Source organism: Rhinoderma darwinii, chromosome 2 (genome assembly GCF_050947455.1).
Source record: "Rhinoderma darwinii isolate aRhiDar2 chromosome 2, aRhiDar2.hap1, whole genome shotgun sequence".
Taxonomy (NCBI): Eukaryota; Metazoa; Chordata; class Amphibia; order Anura; family Rhinodermatidae; genus Rhinoderma; species Rhinoderma darwinii.
Genome location: NC_134688.1, coordinates 384,776,397 through 384,799,873, shown reverse-complemented (window position 1 = coordinate 384,799,873; position 23,477 = coordinate 384,776,397). Strand labels below are relative to the sequence as shown.

At 40.2% G+C, this 23,477-nt stretch overlaps 1 protein-coding gene across 3 annotated transcripts in view; it reads left to right on the top strand.

The window, feature by feature from the left end:
- SHROOM2 (shroom family member 2) overlaps positions 1-23,477 on the top strand; it is a 180,927-nt gene that overhangs the window by 123,499 nt on the left and 33,951 nt on the right. For all 3 annotated transcript variants that reach the window (XM_075853973.1, XM_075853972.1, XM_075853974.1), the window contains one exon: positions 6,516-6,619. In XM_075853973.1, coding sequence (XP_075710088.1) covers positions 6,516-6,619 — 104 coding nt within the window. The remainder of the gene's footprint in view (positions 1-6,515; positions 6,620-23,477) is intronic.

The following is a 23,477-nucleotide window of genomic DNA, read 5'->3' as shown; positions in this document are numbered from 1 at the left end:
ATGAATGGAGAGGAGTGCATGACGCTGATTGGTCAGCGTCATACACTCCTCTGTACAACGCCCACTTGGTCTAAAGTAAAAACACGCCCACTTGGACATAAGCAACTCATTAGCATAAATCTAAAATCGCTAATAAAGTGGTGAAAACAGATTGTTTTATTAAATAAAAAGCACTGCTGTCATCTACATTATAGCGCCCATCTCCTTATGTAGGAGATACGGCACTTATAATGTGGTGACAGAGCCTCTTTAAGTAATTCCGTGTTAAAAATAGGTGTTGATGCGGTATATGATGCTACTGTATTAAAGCCAAATATGTGTATTATGTAAAAGTTACTTCATAAAGTGGGACTATAAATAAAACATAAATTAAAGGAACACTAAACATATAATTCCTCCCTCTTCTGTTTTCCTTTGATCTATTTTGTCTCATGTTGCAATACTAAGAAAAATATTAAGAATTCTTCTACATGTGTTCCAGCAATTTCCCCTACTTCTTGTCCTTACAATCCCATGTCTGGCTGCAAGACAACTGGCTGCAACAGGAGCCTCCTCCCTCTGCACGTCTGCAGTAGGACGCAAGAATTGTTAAAGCTACTTTCTGGGCTCAGGACAAAATTATATATGTGTTGGGCTATATGAAGTTATATTTCCTTCTGCCCTCCGGTTGCCCCCTCTCTCTTGGTACCGCTGTTTTAGGGTCCCCTCTGTGTTTTCTCAAAATGGCCACAGCGCTTCTCAGACTGAGTCTAAGACACTCCCTCTGTTCATGGATGGGACAGAACTTCCTATGTGATAATCTCTGGCCAATCTGACGACAGTGACAGTGTCTCAGACTCGTATTCTAGGAAGCGCTGCAGCCATTTTGGGACAGCACAGAGGGGATTCGGAAACGGCAGAGGGGGACAACTGGAGGGCACCAGGTAATATTACTCCATATACACCATCATATTTAAAATGTTGTCACAAGAACGGAGGGTCGCTTTAAGCTCCACCCCTCAGTCTTTTACTGGCTGTAAATAGAAGAGATCAGCAGGAAATTAACCCCTGTGTTCTCAGCAAGATTTATACGAGACTGTTTGTTTCAGGAACATGTATTACATCTTGCAGACTAACAAACAGTATGAGCAAGTTTATCTCCTGTTTATCATTCATTTCTAGGTTTAGTCTTCCTTTAAGTCTATTAGACCTTTAGAGAAAAGAAATACAAGATATTTACAGGTTAAACGGGTGGCCCTGAGATAGTTGAAAGGTGAACTATTGTTTGATTTTACCAATTTTACACCTTTTTGCGTAATCTCACTAGAAGCATTTAGAAATGTAGGCTACAGTAAGGGGCTGCTGCTTTTCCAATCAGCCTTGGCAAGTTTTTCCCCTTAGTCTGTGCATCTTTACAGTCATTGCCACCCAACATTATATTACAAACCCAAGAGCTTCCTGTACAAATCACCAACCGCATCCCTTCGAAATGTGCCATTAAGAGAAATTTATACTATATCAAATATTTAATGAGACATCCAGTGCATTTTACTCACCAGCAGTACTTCTACTGAATAGAAGAGTCCAGATCTTCTCGAGAGTGTGGAGATCCAGATGTGTTACCCACTGGCATGACTTGCATTGAGAAGAAATAGCCGAAATATTAAGGATGCACTTAAAGTATGAGGCCAAAAAATAATTTCATTTAGAGTTTGTAGGATTCCCTAATTAAAAGCTACGAGGGGAATTACTGGTTTTCAACAGTTTAATTTGGCTAAATTTGTGCTTCAACTGTTGACAAAGTTGACAATAGCTGAATTTGTTGTTACAGTTTTTTGTAAGTTCCTTGTATAATTTGACGGTACTTGGGGCAATAATTTCCTGATAGCAAGATAATTGACTGTCCACGCAGATCATGAGAATTGAAACCACAACTTATTGTGTACAAAAGCAACACCTAAGCCACTTAAACACATCTATTACATTGTTCATAGTCCGAGAGGGCACAGCCCTTCGCCACAAAAACAGAGTTTCCAAGATAAATATTGTGAATGATGGATCCGTGTTTTTATTTCCTGTTTTTTTTCTGTTCATGAATTAACAATGACAATCAAAATTTAGTAACAATGAAAACAAAATGGAAGTAATTTGAGAGGTGTATTCAGAATTACATGACCAAGATAAGTCTTTTTTGCTACATGTACTACATGTTTTTTTAAATTCACCTTCACTAAATGACTGATAAATGATGAAAAAGTCACTTTCTTATGGTCGCAAACTTTTTAGTTTCTTAGACGTTATGATCTGTCGCTCTAGTATCAAGAATATGTTGTTTCTTTTAATTTTGCAGGCGGGATAATACAGTGAATGCAAAAAGGCTCCGATTTTTCTATGTTCCTCGAAATTATCTCTTCCCCTTATCCGTAGACCTGTTGAAATAAAGATGATTGTGCTAACATAAAATGGATTAATAGAAAATTATGGTGGCATAGTTTTCTATTACCGAATTATAAATGCCTATCCAAGGGATCCGATATTTGTGAAGAAAGGTCATTGCAAACCTAATATGTATTTTATAGGTACAAGTTCAGGTTTACAATGAGCACAGCTCAATCATATCTTCAAGCTGGACAAAATGTTTATACACCACTGCTCATTATTTTCAATACACCACCCAAGTCATCAAGTTTCTTGGAAATAAAAGCTAGTTTGTGATGAGTATGGATTTAATGTATTTAGGCAAATAAACATGTTTTGTGGTCATAAACATGGTTTACAAATGAATTGAGCCTTCTCATCCTTAAATCTTTCCTTAATCAAAGTGTTCACTCATAGTAGCGATCACAGCAGAGCAAACGCAGGACATTCTGTCAGTCAATTAGTAATAATGGGGTATTCCACTACCAGACAAGTGATGACCTATCCACCAACACATGGATCCCGCACCGAGAAGCTGCTCCGGCTGCCTGCGGGGGCTGGATGTCCGTGCACACTGTAAAGTGTACGTAGCCGGATGCAGTTGGCTCCGTACCTTGCATAGTGGCCATGCTGCAGAACCGCAGCTCTGCTCTTATTCACTTGAATAGGAGCAGAGCTGCAGTACTGCAGCTCGGCCATTATTCCATGACCAGAGCCAACTGCTAACGACATGGACGTCCGGTGCCCGGAGGCAGCTGGAGCAGCTGATCAGCGTGGTCCGGGTGTCTGACCCCCACCTATCATATACTGATGACATATACAGTGTATATTTGCACATCTCGTACACACCTGTCCAGATGATCCCAAAGCAGTTCAGTTGGATTGCAATCTGGACTCATGGATGGCCAAACCATGTTTTTGACTGAACATACTTTTTGCAGACACAAGGCATGTTTTGGGTCATTCACCTTCTGTATTCTGAAACCACAACCAATCAGACGTGTGCTGGAAGGGATGGCATGGCGCACCAGGATGTTGTGGTAGCACTTTGAGTCTGTGACTCCTTTGAATTTTAGTAAGTCACCAACCGCACCACCTCCGAAATATTCTCAGACTATAATAAAAGCTCCTCCATGCTTGACTGTGAGCAAGCAGGAAGCATGCACTCAACTGTCACACACGAACAAACTTTCGCCTCTTGGACACAAACGCCTCAAACTTTGATTTGTCTGTGAAAAGAACCTTCTTCCGCTGACTAGTGGTCCAGCTCCTGTGCTTTATAACCGTCAATAGCCTCTTCTTTTTATTAATGGGCCTAAGGAACGTTTTTTAGGCTGCAACACATCCCTTCGAGCTTCTGACTAAATGGCGGGGAATGGCACTCACAATTGACAAGCTTTTCTTCCTCATTTCCATTGGAGCAGCACGTATCTGATGAGTTGTTTACATTTTTCCCGTTAAGAACACTCTGATAAATTTGTCCTACTGTTGTGGTCACTCGAGGTTGTCCCGGTCGTGGTTGATCACGGACCCTCTTGTCTTCAGTGTATTTCTAGAGGGTACACTGCACACCACCAAGAGAAACCTCCAGGCGACCATTTTCCCATGGACTATGGCCTGCATTTCTTAAAGCGACTATTACATATCGCTTTTTGATTGATAACTCCTTGCTAAAACAGTAGATATCACACATATCACGTTCATCCTTTAGAGAGAAATCAACAGACCTCAGAATGTATTGAAATGAATGAGCAGTGGTGTAATTACAGGGCCAATTCAATAAAAGACATCCAAGTGTGTTGATCCAGAGGAAGGCAAGGACATACCACTACAAGTTATGTGATCCAAAGAAATACCTGGATCTGTCACACTTTTTAAAGCAATCTGCTATGGATAACTAGTAGGACATTACACAACTCTTATAATTATTTGCAGAATGATCCATCTTATGTTCTGACATGCTTTTCTGTGTCATGATAGTTTAATAAACCACAGTTCTTAAAATACAGCGGCATCGTTCTTATGCAGAGAACAGTGTGGTCCTTAGACGGCAGCTCTATTTTCACTTCCCTGCACTGATCAAATATATCGGTGCAGGTCTTGGAAGATACATGTGAGCGCCCTTTGGTGACTGCTCACATGTATCTTTCATTTCAGAGAAAAGAGCATTGGTGCACAGGTAAGTTCTAATGGCTAAATCTCGCACTGTTTGGCTGGCAGTAATGGGAGGCACTGTGTGGCAGGCACTAATGGGAATCACTGTGTGGCTGACACGAATGCGAATCACTGTGTGGCTGACACTAATGGGAATCACTGTGTGGCTGACACTAATGGGAATCACTGTGTGGCTGACACTAATGGGAATCACTGTGTGGCTGACACTAATGGGAATCACTGTGTGGCTGACACTAATGCGAATCACTGTGTGGCTGGCAGTAATGGGAGGCACTGTGTGGCTGGCACTAATGGGAATCACTGTGTGGCTGGCACTAATGGGAATCACTGTGTGGCTGACACTAATGGGAATCGCTGTGTGGCTGACACTAATGGGAATCGCTGTGTGGCTGACACTAATGGGAATCGCTGTGTGGCTGACACTAATGGGAATCACTGTGTGGCTGGACCAGATGGCAGACACTGTGTGAAGTTGTCTTTGCTGGACCTTATGGGCCCTTTCTTGGCTCCTTTTTAGTCTTCTGGTGGACCAGTTCAAACGTGAACCTTTGTTGTATATATTTATACATAATAATGCCATCCACCTGTGTCCCAATTGAAAGATAAACTTAAGCAAGGAGTGTCCCCTCTACGTTGCCAGTACTTCGATTGAATGTTCGTAATAATGCTAGATGTTGGTAAGCTGAAGTCTGTATCATTTGAGGCTAAACAGGGGCATAAACACCTTCTGAAAATCTCAATATTTGATAATTACAATGGGGAACTTTTTAATGGAGTTTCCCTTTAAGAGTATTGCCGATCCCTGAGAGGAGCAAAACATTGTACGTAATATTTCATATGTTAAGGCCAGGTTACACATAGTAATAGTTACAATTTTTTGTTTTCTACAAGCGATCATAATATTTAATGCCTAATCCAAATGCACAAAATAATTATAATTGATAAAACTATTGTTTATTTTTGATCATTCAAACCGAATAAAAATGAATTTGCATAATGGTAAATGCGCCTTGTCCAGCATTTACAATTACTACATTAAAAAAGCGCAGATACTTGCAGCGATGGTTCGAAAATATTTTCCATCAGGTGAACAAAAATTCCAGTTGGTACCAAGCCTATCCCTCTCAGATGTTTATTAGTTATACACAAACCTATCAGTGGGTCTTGGCCACCATCTTTCTCTCCCCGGCATTGGGGGCAGGAAGTGCTGCTAGGCACCAGTTGCCCTTCTTCTTATTAATGTTCGGCCAGACATGGCGGTTATTCTACATGGTAGATTATACTGCAAGGAAACTGCGGCAGCACCCACACGTGTTGCATGCTGCAGTTTTGAAAATTCTGCAGCATGCCCTCATTTCCATGCCGTTTTTTTCCGCTACATGGGGATGGGGTTTTGCAAACCTTATTTAGATGTATTGTACTGTAAATAGCTGCGGATTTTTAGTGCAGTATCCTTACTGAAAATCTGCGATGATTTCGCAGCGTCTGAATTCACCCTTAGGGAGCGTGAATGCTTGTTTTAACGTTAATAGATTGATTGACCTCTGGAATCGTTGCCGATCACGAACTGAGAATGATCACATTTAAAAGCCACCTTTTTCTCATACCTAGGGCTTTCTTTACGTGCAATACTTTTTAAAACAAGTGACTGCAAGTGCCTGAAGTTTTCTTGGCTCTTCATTTTGTGCTGTTTACACGTTCCTTCAAGATAAGAGCACAATGAATAATGGCAAAGTCACAGCAAATCTGCTCACAGAGAGTCATGTGGTACATTGCTACACTTCAGCCAAGCTAGCACGATAAGACAGCATACTATTGGCTTTGTGCATTCTGGAGCAGACCAAACCCACAAATACAGGCTTCCATAATAACAGAATTTCTCCATCCTGAAACTTGATGACTGGGTGTCTGACTGACTGTGTGCTTTGAAATCATTTCTGCAGGGAACAGTTGTGGAGTCAACGAAGCAGACTGCCAGCGAGAGGGAAAATGCTGAGAGCGCTCGCTTGTCACACTGCAGCAATAACAGAGACGGCTCGCCTGTAAGGTAAGGTGCATGTTCTGCCTCTGTTACCAAGGCAGAGGTTGGTGATGCTATGCCACTCACTGCATACACTAGTCACCTATATTCTTCCATTTATATGTCCATATTACATCTAATAATACTGCAAAATATTGTGCCCACTAATAAAATCCTATTATTGTATGCAATAAGAGAAGATTCTCTTTGAATGTTTTAGGGAAATCCCTATATAGCAATACCGTATTATAATAGTGTATCAGAATTGCTCGCTTTTGCATTCCTTGCATGTTATGAAAATCCACACTCTTTGTTAAAGGGAGTGATCCCAATAAAACCCTATATTACGGAATAGCTATGAAATTCCCTATAGTATCCATTTATCTTTAACAAAGGGGAACCTGCACTTTACACTCTCTGTTATCATGTTGCTACCAGCTGTCTATTCCATATGCCCACATGATCATTGATGGCTTCTATTATTTTTTTTGTGTATATAGTAATAGGTTAATGTGTCTTCGATACAGAGTATTGTATTGTATTGAATTTCCTATATACTGAATCATACAGACAGAAAAAATAGTAAATTCCTTGCAGAGAACATCCTGTGTGTCTTGCACAATCGGCCCTTGTTCTGAACAGAACCCTATTTCTGCTGCATGTATATATTGTATTCTTCCTTGCCGCCATTTGATTTCTAGATCCGTGTAGGAGGCATAAATCACTGTCTGAAATAACCATGCCCAGAGTTGTTTGCAGTGTCTGATGTGTGTAATCCAGCCACCGAGTGTTTTAGCTATAGAAAGACGTTACCATTTCTGCTCTGAATGTGATCGACGTGAATTTATTTTTGTGAAGGATTTGTGGAATGCAGTCTTCTGCATCAAAGTACTGCTGGGTGGGTATTTCACTTGGCTGTGCAAAATCCAAGCCTGACTGTAAAGGGTTAATTACATAGCAATGTGTGTATTGTCTGTTCTGTCACTCAGATGATGGATCTTATTTATAGGCTTCATAAATCTGAAGAAATATATATAATGCCTTAAATGTTAGAGCCTTTGTTGGATGTATATGATATATTAGATGCATTTCTATGTATACACCTTCATATATGTTTTCTGGCAGCGATCACGCCAATGCAGATCAGGCAGTGTTTATGAGGGGGTCATGTGTTGGACTACCTGGTTAATTCCTGAAAACCCAACATAGAGCAGTTTTTTTCGCATGCCGGATTAGCAGAATTTCTAGACCATCCGATGCTGTATAATTGGAGTTTTGGTGTTTTAGGTAATTGTACGTATCATCGACTTATGTGATCTTAATTCTTCAGAGCTATAGAGAATTGAAATTCCCCGCTATTTCACTCCAGATGACTTCAGCAAAATATTCGGTCAATAGAATGCATATGTATTCTGCTGACGGTATGGGAATTTTAATCTGTCGCAGTCCTCTGAGATCATGATCAGAATCCTTTAATGTTTGTAGAAAAATTATATAAGTAAATAATTATGCAATTATTTTTTTATTCTTTTAGGGTGGAGCTTTACATTGATTATAAGCATAAGCTAGAGAGGCTGTTAACGCATAGATTTATCTTTATGAACAGACTCGGCACAGTGCATATGATAGCCCATGGTGGTCCGGGGCTGTTGGAAAATCAAATAAGGGAAATTGGGTTAATAGTTACAATGTTTCTTGTCTAGGCTATACGTGAGTTATCCGTGACGTTAAAACCACCTGCGTAATATTGTGCCGGTCCCCCTCGTCCCACCAAAAGAGCTCTGATGGCCGTGGCATGTACTCCACAGGACCTCTGAAGGTGTCCAGTGGTATCTGGCGTCAAGACGTTAGATGCAGATATTTTAAGTCTTGTAAGTTGCGAGATAGGGCCTCCATGGATCGGACTTGTTTTCCAGCACATCTCAAAGATACTCAATCAGATTGAGATCTGTAGGAATATCAAGGCCAAGTCAACACCTTAAACTCGGTCATGTTCCTCAAAACATTCCTGAACAATTTATGCAGTGTTGTGGGCCGCTTTAGCAATGTTGTAGGGAAAACCGTTGCCATGAAGGGGTGTACTGCAACAATGTTTAGAAAGTTGGTATTTGTAAAAGTAACATTCACATGAAAATGCCAGTACCCAAGGTTTCCAGCAGAACATTGCCCAGAGTATCACACTGCCTCCACCGGCTTAACTTCCTCAATAGTGCATCCTGGTGCCATCTCTTCTCCAGTTAAGCGATGACCGTCCACGTGACCAGCCCATCTTCTTCCAATTTTTCATGGTCCATTTCTGATGCTCACATGCCCGTTGTAGGTGCTTTCGGCTGTGGACAGGAGTCAGCATGGGCACTCTGACAGTCTGCGGCTCTGCAAGCTGTGCTGCTCTGTGTGTTCTGACACCTTTCTATCATAGCCAGCATTAACATTTTCATCAGTTTGTGCTTGAGTAGCTGTGGGATCAGACCAGATGGGCTAACCTTTGCTATGCAATGAGCCTTAGGCGCCATTGACCCGGTTGCCGGTTCACCGATCGTCCTTTCTCGGACCACTTTTGGTAGGTACTCTCCACCGCATATACCACTGGGAAACCTTTTTCAAAGTTGGTCAGATCCCTACGCTTGCCCATTTTTTTGCTTCCAACATATCAACTACAAGAACTGACTGTTCACTTGCTGCCTAATATATTCCAACCCTGGACAGGTGCCGTTGTAACAAGATAACAATTGTTATTTACATCACCATTCAGTGTTTTTAATCCCTTCCCGACAGTTGACGTACGTGTACGTTTGGAACTGGCTTATGGGCTATGCCCTCTCCATACTCAGTGGGTGTTGGCTGTATGTTACACCCGACACTTGACTTAAACAAGCCATTAAAAAGAGGGGGTGGATCCCTCCGACAGCCAATCGTGGGGGTGCGATGGTTTTCATGGCAACCTGGGGGCCTAATAATAGGCAGGGCTTAATAATTTCTGAGCGTTTTTTTCCGCTTCTTATTTACGCAGCGTGTGGATGAGTTTTTTCAAATCTCATCCACTCTTATGATACTGTATCATTCTGCGGACTTTCCGCAATGAAATCTGTTGTGGAAAATCCACAGTTTTTACGCTACGTGTGAACCTGGCCTAAAAGCGCCAGAATTGAGGATTCTTAATCACCTCATCTCCCACAAAAAGATTAAATAGAAAGTGATCAAATAGTCACATATACCCCAAAATAGTACCAATAATAATTATAGCTCATCCTGCACAAAACAAGTCCTCGCACAGCTAACTTATTCTTTGAAAATCTAGTAAAACAAATTAAAAAACCAATATAAATTTGGTATCGCCGTAATTGTTTTGATCCCCAGAATAAACTTAAAATATAGTTTTTACCGCACGATGAACGCCGTAAAAACAAAAAAACTATGTGGGACTCTCTGGGGATTTTTTCCATTCCACCACACAAATACTTTTTTTCCAGTTTCCTAGTACATTATATGGTACAATAAATAGTGCCACAAAAAACTACAACCCGCCCCACAAAAAACAAGCCCTCATACGGCTATATCAACGAAAAATAAAAAAGTTACGGCTTTTGGAATGTAAGAGGAAAAAACTAGAATGAAAGACTGAAAAGTGGCTGCGGTGGCAAGGGGTTAATATTATGGCTGATCGGTGTACATACCAGCTGTGTGAGAGTGCGGTTATTTGTACAAAATGTACAGCTTAAACTCACATATAAAGTTTACCTGAGTTCATTGCCAATTTTACAAGGAAAGATTTCTAGTCCATCTATTTGGCAATACACCTTAAAGAGGATCTGTCACTAGTTTATTAATGCCCAATCTCCTAGCTAATGTAATAGACGCTGCCACACTGATAATGCTAGTGAAAATTGTGTCCCAAAACGTTATTATTTTAAAAGTTATGATTTTTTATCCAAATATGCAAATAAGCTATACTAGACAAATGGGCGTCAACACCAGCGATTCTCCTGAGGTGGAGCTACCTGACAGCCTCTGACACTGTCCTATCAGCATGAAGCTGCTTCACACACAGTATGACAGACTGAGGCTGGAGGTAAGGGGTATCAATTCAAATAGCCATATCTCCGACTGTGAACCACCTAGAACAGTGCTTCTGGTGGCATATGAAAGACTATTCTAATCTTTCATATGGCACCAGTATCGCGGGTTCTAGCTGTGAAACAACAGGAGATATCATCAGTTAAATACACAGTCGGGAATGGAAGCTGTATATTATATGATCGCGCTGTGTTGTGCGGCTGGGAAGAGAAGAACTATATGACAGCGTCATACAGAAAATATTACACCGCCCAGAGGGAAAAGAAAGTCACCTCCCATTTGACAAGTACAGCCAAATTAGCATATTTAGAAAAATGCACATAACTTTGCAAATAAAAGTTTTTGAGAACATAACTACAGTGTGATATCAGCATCACAGCACCTATTAGATTAGTTAGGAGATAGGGAATTAATAAACTAGTGACAGATTAGTAAAAGATGGGCAGGTTGTACTCCGGTCATAGGCTCCATATAACAACACTTTTTTTTCTTAGTAATATTTTTAGATTTAAATGGTTGACTTGGCAGTAGGCATCTAGGTCAATATAGTTTATCCAATTTGTAGAAATATAATTTATTGAACCATAATTGTGAAAAACGTAAACTTTACAATACACTTCTACTTATATGATTCGACTCTGGGCCCCCACTGTAACTCTCTCCTGCCGTGGCGTAAGTGACATCCATAGCGATGTCAAGCGATCGCACGTGCATTATTTGGCAGTTTGACATAAATCGCAAAGTTATTTTTCTTTAATCTAAACCCAACAGAATGGCGGCCAAATAAAAATCCAACATGGCAGATCAAAGCTTCAAGAGAGAATACATAGAAAGTCAGCATCAGGACAAATACCTAGAATGGAGACTACCATCACAATCGTGCAATGACCATAGAAAAATGGCAGCTGGCAAACCGTTCTTTTTCATGGCATGACTATAGAGGGAGATTTTACAATACATTTAATTATATGGAAATCGTTTGACTAGACACATTAATACATAGTACCAGATCAGACTTTAGATGTAGCAATGGAAATTGGTGTTTACATAGAGTTAGGCCTCATGTACACGAACGTGCTTTTGCGGCCACAATTCCCCCGAAAATCCACGGGAGAATTTCGGCCCCATTCATTCCTATGGGGCCATGCACACGACCTTAGTTTTGATTGTCCGTGCGTGGCCAGGAGCCGGCACCGCAGCAAGAACGGGCAAGTCTTATTACGGCCGTATTCTGCGGTCCGGGCTCTTTGAAAAGAATAGCCGCGGCCATGTGCACGGCCCGCGATTTGCGGCCGGCTTGCGGCTGTCACTCCGTGGACGGCCGACCTGAAAATCACGGCCGTGCACATGGATACGGTCATGTGCATGAGGCCTAAATACAGTCACCAGATGAAATAACTAGTGGGCACATACTACTAATCTTCTGTCTAAATGTTTCTGACCTTTTATGATCCGTCTGTCATGCTCCTCAACAATTCGGGTCTATTCACACTGTGTTTGCAATGTACGTTCGGTGTATGCGTTGGGACATGGTTAATTGAGCCCTATGGACACGGCATATGCTAAAGGCTAGCATACGATTGCATATCTTTGCTTCCGCTGCATATAAAAGTGCAGTTTTTTTTTATAGTGGTGGGCATACGGTTGCATATGTCGGAGTGCTCCCTGACTTATACGTCCAACAGATACACCTAAACCTAGTGTGAATAGACCCTTAGTATAAATCCAAACATGGTAAGTCAAGATATGAAGGTCTTGATGTCTCCTTCAGGCTGGATGCTCTGCAAAAGACAAATTTCATTATGGGCATTATAAGCTATCCATTAATTGTAAATGGCCTTTAATAATTTTATCATGAAGGGACCTGTCAGAATATTTAGTGCTATGCAGGACAAAGTACTTGTGACGTCCCAATCCTTTCCTAATATAATATGCCAAAGGTGAAGTTGGGGTGGGGGGGATAAGGATGTCTCACTGTGAGAAAAGCCAGTATGTATGGCTAGCTTTAGTTATAGATATAACTAGTGGAATTTATATCTTGGATGGGAAGTAAAAATGTAACCCTTTGTCAGACTGGATTCAGACATGTCGTTAGTTCTGGAAAACGTTCCAAGAACTACTATAGAAAACCGCATCCTGGTACATTGATTTTGGTATTACATACCATTGTGATGTCACTTTTTGCCCATTGAAGACCATTACATCAATGGCACAAAAACATGGAGGATAGAACAGAATATTCCCTAAAAATGCATACACCAGCATGTGTGAACATAGTGCGCAGGATATCCTTACAAAATATTTCCTCTGTAGCCAAAACATTAGGGGAATTGATGCAATTTCTGGCCTTGGATAGAAGGGTATTCTGCATGAATAGCTGAATTAAGGCAGCTGCCCCATTGGAATTTTGTCCTCTCTTTCATCAGATCAAGACAGCGCTGAATTTAGAAGAAAACACAAGTGACTTGTATATAGTCACAGTGATGTATAAATATAGCAGGAAAATAGCATTAATGCCTATATTACAAGCCATTGTGTGTAGGAGTGAATCGCATGCAGTGTCCTCTGCAGTGAAGTGAGGGTTGTAATAAGCGGGGTGGTGTTCGGTTTGACAGGGCGGCAAACATCTTAGAATATATGTGTTTTTTTATACATATGCCACATGTTTTCTTTTAGCATACCAATGTGCAGAGTCAGATTTATTTTGCTATTTTAACTTTTTGTGTTTTAATTAAAGCGGAGGGTATGCATTTCTTTTTAGCAGACTTGTGCAAATACATTTGCAGCTCTCAGCTATTTCAATGGCTCATGGCACGGAGCTGAGTGTTTATCAGCATAAATCTAATGCAAAAAGACATGTAAAGTAAAGGTTTGCAAAAATGAAATGTCTAAAGCAAATAAAAGAAAATGATATTTTTTTTTTCGTTTTTGTTATTTATCTGTTTGTTATGTACATCCGGAACACTGGAATGCATTTAGCGACCATTACATTTCTATTCTATAGTAATGTAATGCATAAAAATAATTCGGCCCCTTTGTTTAAAATAATGGGTTTAGTGGGAAAATCTAGTCAAAATGACCTTCTGATATGTCATAAATGTAAGCTTTTTGCTTTGTAAGTCTGTATTATACCTAGTGCAGGGCCAATTCAAGGATTCCCACTATGGTGTTCTTTTGATCCTTGTCATGCCCCCACAGGCCCTTCACTTGTCATATCACAGTGTATCGTAATTTGGCCAGACTGTTCCGTTAAAGTGTATTCCCACTCAATACCTAAAAATGAACATGATAGTAAATCAAAAGTTAGAGCAATAGCAAAAAAAAAGTGCTAATTATGTATTTTTTTTACTTCTAGAAATATTGGTAATTCTCTATTCAGTTGTGGCAGCCATTACTGCATCCACGCTGGCTGCCACTTATCTGAAACTGGCAGCATATTAAATCAAAAACAAAGTGACGGTATTACCATCCATTTCTGAGCAGCTATGGCCACATGCACATCCCATTTTTTTGTTCACGTTTAGTTTGTATTTTGGGGAAGTTCCCGACTTACATGCTAAACATGTCCATAGGTTTCCATTGTCAGATGCAGGATGAAATAGCATATTTTTAGCCTCTGGCTTGTTGGTATGGAATAGCGTAATACCCCTTTTCAACCCACAGAGTCCGTTAAATGTATGTTGTTTGTTTTTCTAATATGGTAGCTTATGGATGAGGAATGCCAATGTATGGCATATGTCACTGACATCCATTAAACTGATAAGACATGAGCTTTATAATAGTTTTATTATGACGTATATGTTAAATGGATGCCATTATAGTTTATGGGTAAACTTACGCATTAGTTACAACCTATGTTTAACATATACGTTGGGAGCTTTTCCCAGCGTATACATCAAATATAGATCAAAAAAACGTAGTGTGAACTGTGTCTTATTTAAAAGTGACAACCAATATGGCTGCATTTCTATTGAAAAATTCCAATATCTCTGTATTTGAAAAAACAAACAAAACCATCATTACCAGTCTTGGCCATTTACAAACTTCTGGTTTACTAACCTATGGCCAATTTTAACTTCTGGGTGGAAATCCCCTAATATATTGTCCCCATCATTGTCATGGGACAATTCTGTACTGCTGGTCGTTGTGCAAAAGTCATGCTTTGACTTGGGCACTTTATACGCCTCTGTGTATGCCCGTCATGTACATGCAGTCATTTTTGTGATTATCGTGTTCACTAGCCATGTACATTTCAAGGGGCTCTTTAGTGCAATGAAAACAAGAACATCTTTGAAATATTATATACTGTACTATACGTTTTCTTTAAATGGGTATCGTTTTTACTCTGCTTATTCTATGTGATCAGATTATTATACTTTGGTATGGATGACTTAATCCTTTTCATACCTATACAGGTTTATAAGCAGCATATTGCAGGGGAGTGCGGTTGGCAATGGGGGGAGCTACATTGCAACGAATGGACGTTCACTTTTGCCCATAAGCCCATGATGGCTTGGGAATAATACAATATCAAGCAAAAATGTTCTATCCTCCACAGCTTTCTGGAAATGGTCTTAAAATGTTTTTTGTGAGCTCTGACCCGGATTTGTAGATGCATTTAACGATCACTAAAACTTGTTTAACCTGTTGGAAAAGTTTGGAATGATGCCAGGGTATACACAAACTCTACACGTACCAAGTACTCGCTCTTGTGTTGGTGGTTCATTTTATTTCATGATTTATTCACATTATTTGACAATCAGAATTGCCTCCAGGTTGACAAGTCTCGTATGAAACATTTAATAAGACCTCTTCCGGCTGTCCACACTCCTATGGCTGGTAATGCATCTGAAGGATCACAATCCCTTTGTGTGAGTTAAGAGAAGAATTGCATATTTGAGATGCTAGGTTTTCCAATGTTTTCTGGTTTATCCTGCATCCAGGTGGGCCTTCTATATTAGGCAAGCTCTCATAACATATTGGTACTTTAAGATTCCGGTTGTGCCAACAGATCTTCACATTCTTCCCAAATGAATCTGCAAGAACATATGGTGCCTGTTACATTGGGCTTAGTAGTTCAGCACCTGCACAGAAACCAGCACAGTCCGAGACGGTGGACACGTGTTTCTCATGTGACCGCCAACGTGTTACTTTGTATGGTGGAGGAGACCGCAGGTTTCCATTGTTTACATAAAAACTAGTGTAAAATAATGATGATTTTGCAAATCTTGTTCATTTCTATTTAATGCACGTTTAACAAGTGTTCATACAAAGTGACCTATGTCTTTAAGAGCTGAACATTTGCATAATATATGTCCATTGACCGTCAACTTTGGCAAAAAATCTAATATTTATCACATTCTCCAATTCAAATTATTATTAGTAGTATTCCAATTATGATTTAGAATTCTAAAAATACACATAAATGCTACTAATAAAATCCTTCAATTGACCCCCTCCCCCAGTTATGGGAGGTCTAACATGGTCTAGGACTTACCAAGACACATAAAATTTGAATATATCTCTGTTGCTCGTTTTAGTCCTCTTACGAGAACCTCTGTTGCAAAGCTCCTGTTGATTATAATGGTAGTCACAGAGCAATATGAAGACAGCGTGGAAGACAGGACCCACATATTTAGTATAGAAGCCTTGCTCTGTGACTCCTATTATAATCAATACACTGACTACAGGACCCTAGGAGCCCGATCCCGCGCTCTCTTATTTTCTCTGTTTTATGAGCAGCACACAGGAGGGAAAACAGCTACTTAGGTAAGTCATGCACCATATTAGTGTGTTAATGTAACTGGAATGTATAACCTGAAAATTAAGTATAATAAAGCAAGATTTTTATTATAAACCGTTTTGTTTTTTTTGGTTTGTTTTTTTAAACAATCCACATAAAAAAACAAAACTTTAAATATTCTTGTTTCCACACTGGCCACTGGAGGCTCATGTTTACTTTTTTTTTTGCAGCCCTTTGCTGCGTAAATGCTCATTCAGACGAGCGTAATACTCGTCCATGTGCTGTGGGTTGAAATCACTCACAGCACACGAACCCATGCAATTCAATGGGGCCATTCACACATGCATTATTTTTCATGTGGCTTGTATCCGTTGCATGAAACTCACTGCATGTCCTATACTGGTGCGTTTTCACCTTTGAAGTCTATGGGTGCGTGAAAACCACGGACAGCACACGGACTACATTTGTGTGCTCCACGTATCAAATACATTAAGAATCAGAGAAATACATTTAAAAAAAATGAAGTGCTTGCACAGACGTGAAAAACGCATGCCACACCCAAAGCACTTTGATGCCAATACACAACGCACATGGACAAGAAATGTAGGAAAAACGCTTCATTTTTTCACGCGCAAGTCGGAGACACTCGTCTGAATGTAGCTAAAGGCCCTTTTACACTGGGCAATTATAATGCAGACAAGCTTTCAAAGAAAGCTCGTTGCTGATAATTATCCTGTGTAAAAAGGGCAGAGATCAGCAGATGATCAAGCAAACGCTCGATCATCTGCTGGTCGTATCGTTTTATAACATTTAGATATTATTGTTGTCGGCAGCGCATCTCCCAGTGTGAACAGGGAGACGCGCTGCCGACAAGATGATAATGTATGGGGACGAGCGATCAGAGTAACGACCGCTCGTCCCCATACATAGCTCCTTGTGACAGGAGAAAACTAGCGCCGATCAACAAGCTGTCTCATTGATCAGCACTCGTTTCACCGGCCAAAATTGTCCAGTGTAATAGGGCCTTAAGAATGAGGAAAGTCATCACATTATCATTAGAGGGTGGGTAAGTTAATGACGGCTCCACTGTACTGCTGTATAAGTCAGGATAGTAACACTATACACAGATAAGGCTCTGTATGCAGCTCTCCTGTTAGGCCTCATGCACACGACCGTAGTGTTTTTCTGGTCCGCAAATTCCAGGACCGTGTTCCGTGAAATGTCATCCGCAGTTCATCCGTATGTAATCCGCAGTTCATCCGTATGTAATCCGCAAAATGCGGATGAAAAAAAAAAAGCCTAGGTAAAACAGGATGACGACAGAACTCATTCCCGGTCGTCGCCTAGCAACATATCCGCAAACTGCGGATGACACACGGAGGTGTATCCGCAATTTCCACGGGCCTATTGACTTCTATTGGCATGTCCGCATCGAATTTGCGGCCCGTAATAAGACATGTCCTGAGTTTCTGCGGCACGGATTTGCGGACATGCAGAGACCCGTGAAAACACGGATAGTGTGTATGGGCCCATAGAAATGAATGGGCCCGCAATTCTCCCGTGGATTTGCGGGGGAATTGCGGACGCAAAAACACGGTCGTGTGCATGGGGCCTTACTCTATGGTCTCTGGGGGAGAGGGCTGTACTCACTTCCAGGAGGCTAACATAATCTATGACTTTTCTTTCTCATTTGGTTCTTATTCATTTTCAACTGCCATAAAGCAAACACACCCTGCTGTACTGTCTATACAGACAATACAGGAAGGAAGGGTATATCTCATATATGGCCGCAACAGGGAATTTTTGAAAATTACAAAATAAATAACTACAACTTAAAAATCAAATTAACACATTATTTCTCTACTTACGAAGTCCATCTAAGAAGCCAGGTATCAGGAAGATGAGCTGTAGCTTAGTCTTCTTGTGGTTACAGCCCTTAGACAAAGCAACATCTGGTTGTGGATTATTTGTGAACTGTAAATGCCGGGACGTGAACATACCTTTAAGTCTAATGACTCATCTTAGCGTTTTATTATTCTTTTTTGTTGGTTATGGAGATGTATAATGTATAACATGTGTAATTCACGCTGACATTGCATGTTCCTTCAAGATTTCTAAAAATTTGACAATTTCTAAAACTCCAAAATATTTATATAATAAAAATCTAATTTATTGCTGTTTATTTTATTTTAGTGGATATTCTTTTAGGGTAAAAAAAGAAAACGGATAATGCAAGATAATTGAATAAGAAGAATAGTGCTCATGGCCACTATCTATGGAAGTTGTTTCTGGTATATATAATAGGATAATAGCATACTTACGTTGCCCATGCACTATATACTGACAGCTATTCCTTCCAAGTCCACCATATGGCCTCATGCACACGACCGTGCTTTTATGTCTGCAATTTATCCTCATTTTTGTGGATAAATTGCGGACCCATTCATTTCTATGGCCCCACTCTCACGTCCATGGATATCACGGATCTGCGTGGGGGCCGCAAAAACTCAGGACAAGTCCTTTTACGGTCCGGATTTGCGGCTTGACTAAAATGGGGACATAAATGTTTTATGTTGCGAAACTGTGAATCCTGATGACACACAGATGCACAACAAATGTTTTTTGCAAACAGATGGACTGCAATGGATTAGTGGTTTTGCGGATGGCAAAAGCACTGTGTTCGTGTGCATGAGGCCTAAGCTGAATAGAATGTGTGTTTTTATTTCAATGGAGAGAGAGGAATACGCTACTGCCAGACTTCTCTAGAAGCAGCTTATGTTCTATGAGGAAAAATGGATTATTCATGTTGAAATAGGCAGGTTTAGCCAACTTTTATCGAATGTGTATGAACAGCTTTAAAATTGCTAAAGATAAATATCTGTTGTGGATTTACCATGAATCCACAGCAGAAATCCGAGGCTGATCCTCGGATTTCTGCCACAAATTTGCAGATTCATCTATTGTGTATCCGCACGTGGATTAGTCCCATTCAAAGAGGGTAATCTGCTCGTGGCTACACGGAAATCATGTCCGGCAGTAACACTACTCTTTTTCTGTAATGTGAATTTTCTACAATCAGACGTGAAATACAAGCAGATTTCACACAGATTTTCCACGTGAAAATTCTGCTGTGTAAATGAGGCCTAGATATTTAGTAATATAAAAAGCTATATCATTTCAGAATCCTAAGATACTTAGCATGTTCGCACTGATGACTTGCAGTACTGGCACCATGCATTAAAATCTAGGTCAACAACTACGTAGAGTTTGTGTATGCTATTACGATGCCAGCTTATGCCATAACCTAATGGTCAGTGTGTGAGTTTGTGAGCCTTGTGGAGACACAGAGGGTTATGTAAAGGAATATATAACTATAGACTTCCATAAGACGTGTAATCATCATGTGTATCGACCCTGGAAATGCTGTTACTGGATGTGGTTTTGTGAAATATCACTGGGCTGGAGTCACTAGTAGAAATTGATTACTGGAAAAAAGAATTACCGTAAAGAATGAAATGAAATACTTAGAACCAAATGCCAGAAATCAGGCTCAATGTAATAATCAACTTGGGTAGCTACTGAACTTCATTATTTTCTCTTTCTAAAACAGGATTATCCTTATTACTAGCCTGCATGGAAAAAACTGTACTAGAGAGAACACTAAACTCAAGCATACAGGTCCCTACAGTTCCTTATTACCGCACTCCGTGGGTCGCCATATAGTGTCTACATACAACACAGTAGTCTCTCCTAGATTAATTGCTTCTAGAGGAGAATACCTCCATAATACGGTATGCAATGGAACATGCCATGATTTTTTCTTTGTGCCTCCATTTTAAAATCAGAAGCACATAAAAGTACAGTATGGGCCAAAAGTAGGCTTTGGGCACAGTATCACTGTTGTGTACAACATTGATCTGTATAACAGCCGTGTGCATTAGGCGTGCAGGAATTAAGAAATACTCTAGTCTGTTCTACTCCCATCCCAGAGCTGGGCAAGAACTCCGCATGTCAACTGGTCAGAAGAAGTAATGTGCAGAGGTAAAGTCGAAGGGAGACCCAGTAATCAGACCCCAATCAGATAGTGTTATACCATCACTTAATATTGTGGGAAGACTCCTTTAAGAGGAGCGAAGACCTGTCTATGATATACTGGAAAAATATATAAAATGTACGGTAAAGGGTAACATAAGTGGCATGGTTGAATACATGAAGCATAGATGTTACGGTTAAAGAGCTTCTTAGGCAACGCCGGATGCAGCCAATGCTAGGGGATGTCGTTGCCCTGTGAGTGGAGCGGTTATATGAGCAATGAGCTTTTCTGTCATCTCTACTGGAATTTAGTTCTAATTCTCAACATTAATAAATGGCAATTATTCAAGGTCTCCAAGGGCAAAAGGTGTATTATATCGAACTATTTAATGACCCACAAGTAGACAGCAGATCAGATTTATTTGAAGTCATCACTTTTTAATGTAATCATGCTTTGAGTTAGAAATAAAACCTACTACTGTGGTATTTATGGGAAAGGTGTCAGCATTTAATACCTGTTAATATGGTGTAACTGCTGGAGGCCGCATTAGTGAAACATTATATATTTGACTCGAGAAAGTAAAGGTGAGATATATTTAATGGAACTACTCATAATTTTATTTTTGTATTAGAATTAATTTTGATGCTTTTGAATATATATTTTTTACGAGACCTTTTTAAAATGCCCTATTAGGACATCTTAAGGTAATGGAGCGGAGTCCTCCGATCAAGACCACCCTCTATCCGACCGAGCCAAACCAAGCATGGTGCTCTGTTTTGTAGCACTGTGATGACTTCCATTAAAATCAATGGACACCTATTGATTTTATTGGGCACAGTGAAACACATCATTTGCAGACAGGTTTATGCAAGGAGACATACACATACACTTTAGAGGCATTTATATATACATTGCATGAGTTTGTATTTGCGGTTTTCTCCCCAATGATAGATAAACATACTTTTTTCCCTGCTATAAATCTCTTTTAATAGATTGTTTCATTGATGATCAAAATCGCTTTAAAAAAACTGGTTACGCAAATTGCCGAAAAATCCCATGTACGGTAGCTGCATCTAGAAAAATAGTCTCATCATATTGTCATGTAATTTGCAGTCCTATACAACTCCTTTGGAAATGTATTCGTATGGAAATCGACTTCTGCAAAATAGCCGGTATTTCATCTGTTTAGTTAAATGTATAAATGCGGCAGAGCGGAGTTTGTCATTTGACGGTATAAATGGTCTGTGCGTTATTGTTTTTGCAGCGTACATAAACGTACTGGATTTTTTTTTAGCTCCTGTGACAGCCTTTAATACAGTTTGTCAGGATTGGTGGGTTTAGATAGGTGCAACTACAAGTGAAAATGGTCTCCTGGGATTTGACATTGATTGGCTATCTTTAGGAGGCCGCCTTCTCCTGAGACCTCCACAGTCAGCAGAACAAACGGGCAGCGGCGCACACTGGAGCGCCATTACCCCTTCACTGCAGAAACTGACACATCAATGTCCTTACTCTTGTGACTTTCTGGTACTGACCATGCAAAATAGATTCTGAACATTAGTGTAGACATGCCATTTTTTTGTTTTGGGTTTGGGGAATAATTGTAATCCATGTGACCAACTGAGGTTAGCCATTAGCCGGTCTTCAGCACTGCGAGCAGCTTCCCATTTTCAGAAGTCTCCTCCATTATCTATTCTTCCTTTGTGCCCGATTAGGTATGAGATGGAGTCACGACATTACATAACAAACTCTGAATATATAGTCATGGGTGATGTACATAGTGTGAGAGTAGTTGCTAGTACCTCTAGTAGTATACAATATTAGACCCCTACAGAGATAAGCGAGAGAAATTGATGTCTGTGTCCTCCTGTAGAGTAGCAAATATCACGTCATATTATAATTAGATGATGGTCCACTTTGTGATTTCCAAAAAGTCTATACCGAGCCCTATTTTCCATATACGTAGAAATTATTTTCCATAAATGTGTGATAAGAGAATCAGTTGGATATTTATTAGAAGAGCTACAGCAGCGACTAGGTTTATTTTTAGGAGTCACAAGACTAATGAAAAGTCAGCTTTAGAGGCGGTAAATGGTTGGACTAGTCGCCCACTCCTATAATGATTTCCAGGGACCCATCCAAGTCTCCACTTGCTCTGCAGTTGACTGTGATCTGCTGCTCTCTGTAAGCAGCCATGTCACACTGGGGAGATTCTAACTTTTTCAATTGGATTAATACAAAAATAAAAATGTCTACAATCACTATCCCTACTCTACCTCACATATGTCTAGTTCGGAGAACCTGCAGAAACGTACATATGTGACTGTGTGAATATCAGTCACTTTGTATCAGCCACATTTTTATAAGTTGCAGATTTTACCTTTAGCATTCCTGTTAATAGTAATCCATCATATTGTTACTGTTTTGATGGAATTCCAGGGAGTATAAATTTCCTGTGAAGAATTCTATCATTAGCATGGCAGCTCATGTGGGCGGTCAGTGCTGCAGTGTACTGATGAAGTGGCACAGTGTGCAGCAAAAACCTTCTGTCAACAGGGTTAAAGTTGACGGCGCTTGCACGGAGCGACAGTGAGGAGGCAGCTGTTGTGAAGAACCATGTGTGTAATATTCTAGTAAATGAGATGCAGAGGCCGCTGCTGGGTGGATATCATCTAAATACAAAGTCTGAAGAGTGTGTTAGTGTGTGTTAGTGTGTGTTAGTGTTACATGCAGCCTTTATAATGTGACTAAACCACCCAGATTGCTTGGTGCCAAGTGCTTGACGTGAAGTTATTTAATAGTGCCAAGAAGGTGGATGTTGTAATCCGTTCAGTATCTTTTGTTGCAACAAATCTTGTTTAAACATAAACCCAACTCGCCCAGCCCTATCCAGAAGGCAACAGTAGCCGTTCTCAAATAACATGACGTGGAGGGATTTTGAAGTGTCTTTTCAAAGAATCCCTGTATTTCCTTTTCCAAGACCACATCGGACGGTAGGAATGAATGCAGCTTCATGATCTTTCTTTCTCTGTCCT